The 11,919-nt window shown below is 44.6% G+C and overlaps 1 protein-coding gene across 1 annotated transcript; it reads left to right on the plus strand.

Annotated features, from left to right (window-relative positions):
* Window positions 1–2,451: 2,451 nt before the first annotated feature.
* Window positions 2,452–8,543, plus strand: LOC126282291 (synaptic vesicle membrane protein VAT-1 homolog). The gene is made up of 2 exons (XM_049981944.1): window positions 2,452–2,902; window positions 8,479–8,543. Exons 1-2 carry the CDS (start codon window positions 2,452–2,454, stop codon window positions 8,541–8,543), a joined length of 516 nt encoding a protein of 171 aa, XP_049837901.1.
* Window positions 8,544–11,919: the final 3,376 nt, after the last annotated feature.

Below are 11,919 nucleotides of genomic sequence, written 5' to 3' on the forward strand. Positions count from 1 at the left end.
GGCGGAACGTGGTTTGCGGTGCTATTATCTTGATACTGTTTGAACTAAGTCCCACACTTGTCACGTCGCTGAAGCTTTCTTACACGTGTCTTTCAAATGGCACAGAAAACGGTCTACAGTCGCATTAGAAAACTACAAAGTCGATTTTGGAATCAGTAAACTATAAACGATTAAAAAATATTGGAGAATATCAGAAATTCACCAAAATCCCATCTAGATACATTAATTCGTACAGGATAAATAGAGAATGGCCAGTCTTTGCCTCCTCACCCTGTCTAGGTACTCCTACTTACTAAGCCACGTGTACTACAGCACTTCCATGGAACATGTTGTTCACCCAATACTGTGCAGCTTCCGGGCATGTCTGTCGTATGTCGAGATGCAGCTAAGGGTGAAGTCATCGAACGGAGTCCGGCAGGCTGGCGTCCGTATTGCACTCAGCTGGTCGATTTGAAGTGAGACATTAGGTGATCGCCAAATCCCCCACCACAAACAGAGTTTCTTACTCTTGTTGCAAAACCAAAATAGTGTAATAGTTTTTGATTCGAGGCATCTGTTGCCCTTTATTAATGATTGGTATCTTCCCTTTTCTTTCTTTTTCGTTAACTAAAGCAGATCGTTTACTACACTAATGGACTCGCAACTTCTCACCATCGGCTGGTCCCAAGGTTACAATGTCCATTTGGACATCTCCCGAGGGAAGCGGGTGACAGAAATGGTGTCCCTATCCAGCAACGACTGTCTCGAGAGTATATCGAGGAGAAAGTCCGTGTGTCGACAGAAAATCGTCCCAGCCAAAATGGCGCCATTGCTAACTATGCTCCAAGCAACAACACTTTCTTCAGAAATGTGGGAACCAGTTGCCGACACATTTTGTCTTCAGTGCTTCTGTGCTGTAAATCACACGTAAACCTCACTGCCATTCGGAACATGTAATACAATCCCAACTCTTACTGAGCCGTGCTGACCCCGGCCTATGCATTGCTTTAAAACTTTTCTGTCATTCTGCGTTTGATTTCCTGCAGTTATTACGATTATGCTGTGATTCTTTCTCTTTCTTACATCACTTGGGCTTAAATACTATGTAAGGTTAAAAGCCCTATGTCTTGGAAAAATCGTTGAAGTTTTCTTTTTTGAAACAAAGGCCTGCAGCCGATTTGGAAGGTTTCTTATTGGTCATAAAGCTTGACCCTTCAGCCTATTGAAACGTTCTTATAGTTAGGTTGTTTTAAATTTATCTGCCTGCAGTCACTATGAGAGGTGGCAGAGGCCCCCTCTCATATTTCTATCTTACTCAGAGTAATTCGATTTTCCTCTCTAATTGCATGCGGTGAAATGTTGCTACTCCTTCACACGCGGACTTCCCACATAGCGTCTCTCGTCACCCGGGTGGTCCGGTGACAGGCGGGCTCTGCTGATCTTGAGAGGGTTATGCCGACGGGTGTGAGGGAGCCGAGTGGATGCTTACCAGACTCCGACATTGTCATAATAGCGGCGGAGACACGCCCGCAGTGGTCCGAAGGAGCAGCTGGGATCGAAATTCCGTTACTTCGCAGAAACTTAGCGAAAAAACATTCTGGCGGGCTACCTTTAAGGCGTGGGAATGACTTATGTCCCCAGGCAGTCTGGGCAGACAAATTCCCGCGTTCTCTGCAAAATGATAACTGTGATTGGCTTGCTCAGGGCATAGCTCCGTGACGTAGCAAAATCGGCGCAGAAATTGGCGCCAAGAATCTCCAATTGTGGAATGGTAGTGCTTCGGCAATAGAGTGGAATTTTCCGCCTGTTTTCGAGTTGCTGATTGGAACGTTTAACCACGGCCACTGTTGTGGGGGCGGGAATGTTTGTGTACGGTTTGTACAGGTAGTATGGTGGGAGTCGGTTCTCGACTTTCAGTTGGAGTAGGTTACAAGACTGAGCTCTCGCAGCTCTGCACAGCCTGCCTTCCGTTGGCTGTCTAATATACTTTTATTTGATTGTAACTGTTTAACGAAGTTGCTGAAGTTTCGACTTCAACGTAACTTTCCAAGTACAGTTGGTAATTGAGCATTCTGTGTACAAGCGGCCTATCTTGTCTGTCTTGGGCAGTTTTCGCTAAAGTTGACTGTATTGGAGTTACTGCGTGACTTTGCTTGTTAAAATCAATCACTGTACCGTCAGTCTTCAGTCTTGGACAACCAGACCAGGACAATTTGTTTTGGACTCTACTCGATTCTGTACCACAACAAATCGTGCATGTAATTACAGCGTTGGATCGGCGTTGTTGAAATTTTATGTCTATGTGGAAAAATATATGGAGTAGATAATTTTTTTGTACATTGTAGATAAATTAGTTTTTCATGAGTGATCACGAGAAGTAAGGCACCACTATTATCCAGCGAAGCTAAAACAAAAGAGGATAGCCTAATGGATAAGGCGCAATTTACTGATGCGTATAGGTTCGGAGATGAGATGGGTACATTTTTTGCAGGACAGGACGACAGGGTCATTGATGAGGACGGTAATTTGGATGCGATCCTAAAGCAACGTCGCGGTCGTGATTATGATAGTGAGGTAGATGATGAAACAGAGACAGGCGCACAGGTCGAGGCGGCAGCAGAAGTTTATAGTCAAACTAACGAGAGCAGGCAGAGGCCACCTTGGTCACGTCAGAGCTCTAGCTCCCAGGTGTCCAGAGTTACATCGCCCATGTTTGAAGAGGATCACAAAGGTGACATCAACCCAATACTGAGCTTCCTACGATCAATGAAAGAAGAAGCAGACGAACAGCGTAAGAATGGAAAGGAAGAAGCTGAGAAACAGCGTAGGAAGGAGAAGCAAGAAGATTATGATCAGCGAAAGAAGGACAAAGAAGAAGGTGACGATCAGCGTAAGAAGGAGAAGGAAAAAGCTGACGAACAGTGTAAGAAGGACACTGAGGCAATAATTTCGCATATAGGAGAAATTCGAGGGGAATTACTAACAATAAAGAAAGAATGTGGAGAAGTAAAACAAATGTCAATGGCTGCACAAAAAGTAGCAGGCCTGGCCAAAACGGCAGCAATAGGGGCAACTTCTAAACTCGCAGGGCGCTTGCGACGTACAACACAATCCCACTCAAAATCCCTAGCGTTCTTAAAAACTCAGGGTAATATCACGGTTGCGAACACCACGAAACCAATGGAAGAAGTATAGAGTCGGATAGCAAAACTAGAGCAAAACGGGCACACGGGCACTGCGCGTTCGGATACCAATGATGGACTACACAGAATTGTGTCTCCGCCCGCCGTCCTCTAGCCCAATGACCGAGTGCGGAACTAACAATGCACACGCAGAAACAGCGAGTAATAGCTCCAATAATTGTAGCCCGCTTAGGAGACTGAATTCGGAGTTCCACTTCCACTGTGATACAGAGGTAGTACATCACAGTTATCAGCAAGATAGAACAGGACACTCAGCAGACGTGCAGGTATCGGAAACGAGTGACAACACCAGTGCGAGGATCAGACAGGATTTTGATTACCAGCACTTCCTATCGATACTAAAATTCCAGAAGTTCAAAGAAAATGGAGGGTCGATGCATCCAAAGCGCTGTGTGATGCAGTTTACAAATTCATTACCGGCATCATGGCCAATCCAGGCAAAATTAGAATTTATGTGTGGACACATCAAAGGCCAAGCCGCGGAAAAGATGCGGGGTGTCGGACTTATCAGGAATTTGTTGGTGCACTCCTGCGGACCTACTGGTCAAAGGAAACGCAAGACAGGATTAAAGAGGAAATAATATTTTGTTCTGAACTGGAAGTGTCCGGGCATAGGAGAGCAACCAAATTTCTTGATGATTTACTGAAGAAGAATCAATTTTTAGATAGTCCATATAGCAATGGAGAAATCATTAAATTTTGCTTTTCCAAATTACCAGTTAGGGACCAATAGACACTTGTCGGGAAGTGTGGATCTGACATAGAAGCATTCAAGAGTCTATTGCGCGAATTCGGAGTAGTCTTTGATAAACAAGACGCAAAGGAAGAAGGGGCAAAGTATCAAATACCAAGGGCCAACATATCGCATAATCGCACTGGTCAGTTAGGAAACCAGGGTTACGGAAGTCAAGGTTACGCTATTCAAGGTTATGGAAACCAAAGACACGGAAAGCAGAACGTCAGGGAACAGGGTCATTCTAGACAAGGAATCCGGGATAGGAGGAGCAACGAACGGCAAAGCGAAGGTAATTGGACAGAGCGAAACCAAGGACAACAGTGGAGCTAGGTGTTTAAAACTAGACCCGCAAATCCTAATGCACGTCAGAGCAGGGAGAGCTTAACAAGGGATTGACGCCAGACTAGTGCGAAAACAGGCCGCCGGAATTTCGCACGCAATCTCGGACCTGGCCAACTACCGATGATAAATTACGAAGATTTATCAGGAATCCTGCTCGAAGAACATAAAACAACTCATCTACAGGATCGGCAGCCTCTTATCACAGTAGCAATAGCTGAAAAGAGTATGAATGCGATAATAGATAGTGGAAGCTACATAACAGCAGTATCTGAGACAGCTTACAAAAGGTGCTCTCAGGAGGTGGACAGGCCTGTTTTATCGGTTAAGAAAACCAAAATAAAAGGGGAATTAGCGGGTAAATGGACGGAGGTCACCCAATAAACAAGACTGGAATTCTCCTGCCAAGGACACAAAATAAAGTCTAACTTCTGGATCGTGCCAAATCTGGTGATCGACATGATGATAGGAACGGACTTCGTAAATGAGCATGAAGCGATAGTTGGTCTAGGAGGAGGTGAGGTGGTTTTGAGGAAAGGGAATCCCGTCCACATTAAGTTCGAAGACCAGCTGATCCCAGCTCAACTACCGTCTAACTGTGTACGCATAAACTATGCGTGTCTGAAAGACTGAAAGGAAGAACAGGCCGACGTTGAGGGTAGGGGAGAGGACACGGATGAGAATGAAGTCGGAATAATGGGAGAAATAAAGGAGAAAATAGGAGAAAAAGTGGAAGCAATAAAGAATATAAGGTGCCACCATCGCAAAGAACTTCATAAATTACTAGTAGAACATGCGGAGGTTTTCATTCCCAAGACAGGATCAATAAAGAACTTCCAATATGAATTCCGTGTACGTCCGCACAACCAGTTTCGTGTGCTACCCTACCCAAGTAGCAGCTGAAATTACGCGAATGATGAGTGAAGGAATAATAGAACCTACGGCTTCAGCCTATAATAACCCGTTAAGAGTAGTCGAGAAGGCAGATGGTAGTATTCGTTTAGTCTTGGACTCGCGACAGATTAATACCATAACAGAACCCGAAACAGACAGACCGGAACGATTAGAGGAACTCTTACAAAACTGCCATGGAACGTCAATCTTCTCATCAGTTGATCTAAAATCGCGACGGACAGAACACAGCCTTTTTAACATTTGGAAAATGTTACCGGTTTCGTCGTCTACCATTTGGTTTGAACATTTCGTCTGCCGCGTTCATTCGGGGGCTGGACGGGATACTAAGCGATAATTTGAAACGTCATGTCACCAGCTATGTGGACGATTTGCTGATCGCGGAGAAATCTTGGGGAGAGCATAATGCGGTCCTCGGTGAACTCCTTACGACAATCAGGGAATAAGGAGTGACTATCAATATCGAAAAATAGAATTTTGGAACGTCCTCTGTCAAATTTCTAAAACATATCATCACGGGCGAGGTCATTGCGCCAAATTCCGAAAAGATCGAAGCGATTGAAAAGTTTCCCATTCCTACGACAAAGAAGCGGTTAGGGGGTTCTTAGGTATCATAAATTTTTACAACCGCTTTATACATTTCAAAACTCAGAGCAGTCCTAGGTTGCATCAATTTACAGGAAGGAAGATTCCTTGGGAATGGGATGAGGCGGCCGAATCCGAATGGAAAGCATTAAAATTCGCATTATTACAAGCGCCCCTCTTCTCACACCCTAATTTAGCAGAAGAGCTTTGCATAGTAACGGACAGTTCATACACCGGTCTGGGTATCATGGTGTTCGAAGACCATGTACATGATGGAAACAGGGTGTTGAAGACAATTGCGTTTGGTAGCAGAGTACTACCCAAGAGTGAGAGGAATTACTCGGTAACCGAGTTAGAGACGCTGGCTATTGTATGGGAGTTTGAAAAATTCAGATACCTTCTGTTTGGTCGCAAGACGAGGGTCTACACAGACCACAAAGCACTCGAGCTCCTGATGACTGCAAAGCTTAACCACAGGCGGCTCATTAGGTGGCCATCATATCTGCAGCAGTACAATTTTTCGATAGAATATATCCCCGGCAGTCAGAACATTATTGCAGACGCCTTATCACGGTCACCGATCGGATTTGAGCACAACATGGAGGAAGATCTGGAGGAAAATCACTACTGCCTTTTCTATATGCAGAAAGTAGCCTTTGAAAATTTTATTACCTGTAGTATGCAGGACATCAAGAAGGAGCAAGACAAGGGCCCTGCCCTAGTGTTATTGAAACAGAAATGGATAGACAGAAGACACGCCATCGTCAGGCAGTTCTATCTCTTGCGGAAAGGCATAATTTTCCACCGAAATTATGCCAATGACACTGAATGGGGGCTATGCATCCCTGAACACCTAATAAACAAGGTTATATGGCATACTCACCTTAGCTATGGACACTTCGAACCACGCAAGTGCAATCTCCAGCTAAGGACCATGTGTTCCTTTCGAAACATGGAGCGTCGAATTCGGAGGGTACTGTCGGTATGTAAAGACTGCCAAAAGGCTAAGCATACCACTGTGAACATGCAGGCACCATTATACCCAATCGTACCGACCAAATTAAGACAATTAACAGCAACAGATTTGATGGGGCCTTTGCCTAGAACAAGAAGAGGATATACTTACGTATTAGTCTTTGTTGAACTAACGTCCAAATACGTTACCTTTACGGTACTGAAGAGGGCGACAGGACGAACTGTATCACGAGCCCTAATCCGGGATTTCCTACCACAGGTTGGTCATGCGAGTAGAATTATTTCTGATAACGGGCCACAGTTTAAGTCAAAAACATGGGAGGAGACGTTGCATCGATGTAAAATTGATCCCCTTTTTATATCCTCACACCATCCGAGCTCCAATGCTGTAGAACGGATTATTAAGGAACTCAGAAACTTGTGCCGGTTGTACTGTAACAAACAGCACACGACATGGGACGTTTTCCTTAAAGACTTCCAGGAGGTGATCAATGAGGCACCCCACGGGATAAAAAAATTGGCACCCATTACAGTACTGAAAAACCGGATTCCTAAGGACTTGATAACCGAGGTCGTAAACTTCCCACCAAGAGCGCGAACGCAACACCGAGCCATAGTGAATTTGGCTCTCAAGAGGATACGGGATGCAGCACAGGTCAGGAAGAGACGTGCCGACAGGGGAGCTCGTCTAAGACACTTCCAAATTGGATAAAGGGTGCTCGTGAAGTCTTTCCGACTCTCTAACAAACAAAAAATGATATGCCAAAAATTCTATTCTGTTTACAACGGCCCGTACCGTATAAGGAGAGCAGCTCACCACAATGCTTATGAATTGGAGACGCTGAAAGGAAAGAAGTCCATAGGACTCCACCACATCTCTCACATAAAGGAGTTCGTGGAATAGTAGTAGTGTAAGTGGTGTACACAGTAGAATGGGCAAATACTTGAAGCTTGCTATAGTAGTAGTGTAAGTGGTGTACATAGTAGAATGGGCAAATATATGAACCTTTCTTCGGGGAACAATAATCGTTGCGTTAATAGATTAAGATTGCTAAAGTTTTAACACGCTGCGTTGTCTCGCATAAGAATTTACTGCTGCTATCCTTTTTTGTTTGTGTTCGCGACATACAATGTCGATGGAGTAGGAGACACTACCTTTCCATGAGCAATGTTTTTGTTCTTTCTTGTCTGGTGTCCATGTTGAGGGATAATGATGAGTGAGACGTCGCACAAACGGGCGCATACAAGAACGTACTCTTGGAACCGTTCTGAGAAGTCGTGATACGCTCCATAGCGGCCACAGCCACTTCGCGAGACGTTCATACCAATGCTTGCAGGCACGCGTCAGTCCACTGCAAGATTGTGGTATATTGCGTGATTTCGAGGATGAATATGGGCAGTATAGTTTCTACAGTGATGCGCCAGCATCGTTGTCTTGTAAGTCGGTGTGAACCTGTGAGCGTTTGACTCCAATGGTGCCATAGACGTTAGAAATGCGGACAAAACCTACCATGCCAATGTGCTAGTTGGGGATTTAGCGTGCTGCTTGTGACTGTCACAGATGAATAACCAAGGAATTATACTTGGAGATTCGTGACATACTGTGTAGCTGGTGTGTGGTGGGCGACGGAATCCTCAACAGGAACCAGTTGGTCATAATACATTGCCTCTGGAATGGTGTGCTTTGATCTCGAAAACCGCATCACATAGAAAAAGAAGTTGCAACTCTAAATTTATTGTCTTGTATAGCCATGGCTAACCCAGTCTCTGGAGTTTCAGTGAGGCGTAGTGAGAACTCGGAGGCCGTGTCGTAAGGCGCGCACATCACTGCCGTCAATAGCGGCGAGCAGCGAGAAATCTCAGTGTAACAGGAATTATGTAAGAGTGTTGTATAAGGTAAAAAGAGAGTGAGAGAGAGAGAGAGAGTGTACCATATACTAGGAAAAGCTAAACTTTAGGATTTAACAATAACTAGATCCTTAATATGGTGGGGGGTTTTCTACCACAAGTGTCTGGCGCGCGCCTGTTGGGATGCTATTTTTCAGGTCACCAAACCACAGACCCGAGATGGAGGGACGACGGGCGAGCGGAAGTAGAATAGTTGCATGTTCTTTATAGCACAGTAAAACTTCGACCGGCATAATAACATAATTTATTCAAAAGACATAGAATGTAGATCGTTGGCAAATGGTAGTTAATTCTTCAGCACGTCTACTGTAGATCTATATAAGTAACAGTAATATTAGTGCGGGCCCTCACATTTAGTTGTTGATCCAATATAGCGTCACACACCATGTACCGGTCTCTACACAAATATCAAGATAGATTATTTCCATGTCTAGATTAGATATACCAAGATTTTGTTACAATGATAGCCATAGATTGATCACTATAAAATTAAAATAAGGGTGTCTGAAATGACAGACCATCAATGTATCGTTATGTAAATTTATTATAACATAGAAGGTCTTGGGAAAAAGTTAGGCATACGATTTTTGTCAGAACTGTGCAGATGACGGGAATCGTGGCAATCCAGAGGCAGGCCGGAGCGGCAGCGTCCGGTCCTACAAGCTGACAGTCACCGGGCCGTATACCTGAGGGATTAGGTGGCAGACAGCCCTCTCCGGACCACAAGCGAAAGTGTGGCTGGCCGTTGACACTGACACGTGACCAGCACGCAACAGCCAGCTAGCTCTCCGGACGCGGCAGCCGTTTGGAGGGATTCCCTGCGGCAGACCACGTTGTCGCGAGTACACGAAGAGCACATAAGGTGTCAGAACCTGCGCCTCATGTGCCTCGGGACAGAAAGGGACGCTATATAATCACCTATTTGAGTTTTTACAACTCACTAGCATTGGCCGATCTGCATACACAAAGCTGTATCGTGCCGCAAACTCTAACAAATGAATTGTCTCATTTCTAACCTCCTCTCACTTAGAGAGCAGTTGTAGCTATCGTCGCTCCTAGTTCGATCCTGTCTGGATGACCTCACACACTTGTGGAGTCACTCCACGTGCCATCATCCCTCGTCGAACTGCAATATTGGGAAACGTAAAATACTGTCCAGGGAGAGAAGAGATCTGGACTAGTGATGTATCCCAAATAGTAGACCTCAGAGACAGTTAATCGACATGAGGAGAGCCTATCACTATGTCTTCCTACCGTACTGCCGTGATCATATGCGTGGGTCTTGGTGCAATCTCAACAGACTACTGCAAATGGTCCAGCACATCCTATTGCTGTTGCAACAATATAGCAACAACACCCGACGTTTAGCCCTATGTGATGTCAGTACTGTGGCCCCATCCCAAAAGCCCACCTCCGATGCTCAAGACATGGAATCATCTGCATCAATGCATATGACTCAGCATACCAACCCCCTCAGAGAAACTAACGAATTTGTGAAGTGCTTCGAATATTACCATCTTCTAGCTACTCTGGACAGCATGCCTTCCATTGGCTGTCTAATATACTTTTATTTGATAGTAATTGTTTAGCGAAGTTGCTGAAGTTTCGACTTCAACGTGACTTTCCAAGTGCAGTTGGCAATTGAGCGTTCTGCGTACAAGCGGCCTATGTTGTCTGTCTTGGGCAGTTTTGGCTAAAGTTGACTGTATCGGAGTTACTGTGTGGCTTCGCTTGTTAAAATCAATCACTGTACCGTCAGTGATTGTGTGGCGAGCCTTGTTCGTCTCCCTCAGAGGAGCATTTGTATTGATAGGAAGTCTTTAGTCTGGAACAAACAGACCAGGACAAATTGTTTCGGGCTCTACTCGCGACATTATCGTCACCATGACGGGACGTCGAAGCAACCAGCCATCGCTTCCGGTACGCCAGATCGTGTCCTTGCAGTTAAGAAGACAACTTGGTAATGTACGTCCGCAGCACCGGCAGACTAGGGAATTTGCACTGTGACAATCAGGGCTCAGCAGAGCGCGCCTGTTCGTCTTTTCTAACTTTGTTCTGTCTTGGGTGTTCATTGTCTGAGTTATCACAGCTGTACCATCAATTAATGTTGAGTTGGCTGGGGGTTTCAGTTGCAAGTAATTGGCTCCACATACCACTTCGTCATAAATGTCACAATCTAGTTTATGGACAACTTCACCTTCACAGCATTTATTTGAGTATCCAATTTGATCCAATTTTATGTATTGTAAATGTTTCATGCGTTTTGATTATGATTTTGAGTTTAGTCAAAATAAATCAAATTGTTATTTTGGACAGAACTTTCATTCTGTTAATCGGTAGAGCAACCCTTTCATTTCTCACTACGTTACTGAAACTTTCCTTTATTTAATTAATGTCTATCAAATTAAATTATTGCAGGTGCCAAACTCTTTTCTACTCCACTTGCAGGGTCGATTACAGTCAGTTCGCGTTTCTTCTTAATCCGTGTGCAACAGCAAAAGTAGGAGTTAGAAAATGGGGGTCTTAGAGCATCATTTCCATATGAAGATTCGAGAACAATTTAGTGTTAAATACACTGCTAGCCCTGGCACCTCGCAACTATTATAAAAACTGAACCTATCTCACTAGTCAAGTCTTACACCGCTGGCCTTAAATACCATCTGAGGTTAAAGCCTAGAGCCTTCTGTCGCAAAAAAATAAATAAATAAATAAAAAATAAAATAAATAAAAATAAAAAATGAAATATACATTTATCGCACTTATATTCAATTCATGGGCCTACAGCCGTTTCAGAATTACAGACGTTGTTTGTCGATAGTCAAGCTTAGACGTTGCGCTGTAATGTTTGGACAACCAAGTCAAGTGCAATGTTTGGAGTGTAACTGACAGCCGCGTATTCTGGCCCCCTTCCACAATTCCTACTACTTGTTCTGTCCTGCGGGTTTAGCAGGGCGTCTCAGTTACCTCCACGTACATGTGCCCACAGATGATTATAGTACAGATACCCATTTATACATGGTGAATCAAGAGACCGACCAAATTTCGGAGTTAGTTCAGGGGCATAGTGTATTGTTACCTATGGTCTCCAATAATATACTGTTGTCCAAAGAGTGAGGTCCCATGGTAAAATATGGTACCTCACGACGATACCGCAAGCGCACACAGTTGCTGCCAGACACAGCCATGAATGAGAGACGCCGGCGAAAACACGCCCTGAAGAGGTTCCATTCACCGCCATTGCTGGAAGACTACTTACCTCAAAGAGCAGGGCCGCTCACCCCA

This window comes from Schistocerca gregaria, chromosome 7 (assembly GCF_023897955.1).
Source record: "Schistocerca gregaria isolate iqSchGreg1 chromosome 7, iqSchGreg1.2, whole genome shotgun sequence".
In the NCBI taxonomy this organism is placed as follows: Eukaryota; Metazoa; Arthropoda; class Insecta; order Orthoptera; family Acrididae; genus Schistocerca; species Schistocerca gregaria.

Bases quoted from the DNA above. Each gene is read 5' to 3' on its own strand.
- LOC126282291 (XM_049981944.1), top strand. From the start codon at position 2,452: ATGGGTACATTTTTTGCAGGACAGGACGACAGGGTCATTGATGAGGAC. The intron at 2,903-8,478 runs GTAAGAAGGACA...TGTCTTGTATAG, and splicing joins GGAAAAAGCTGACGAACAGT to CCATGGCTAACCCAGTCTCT.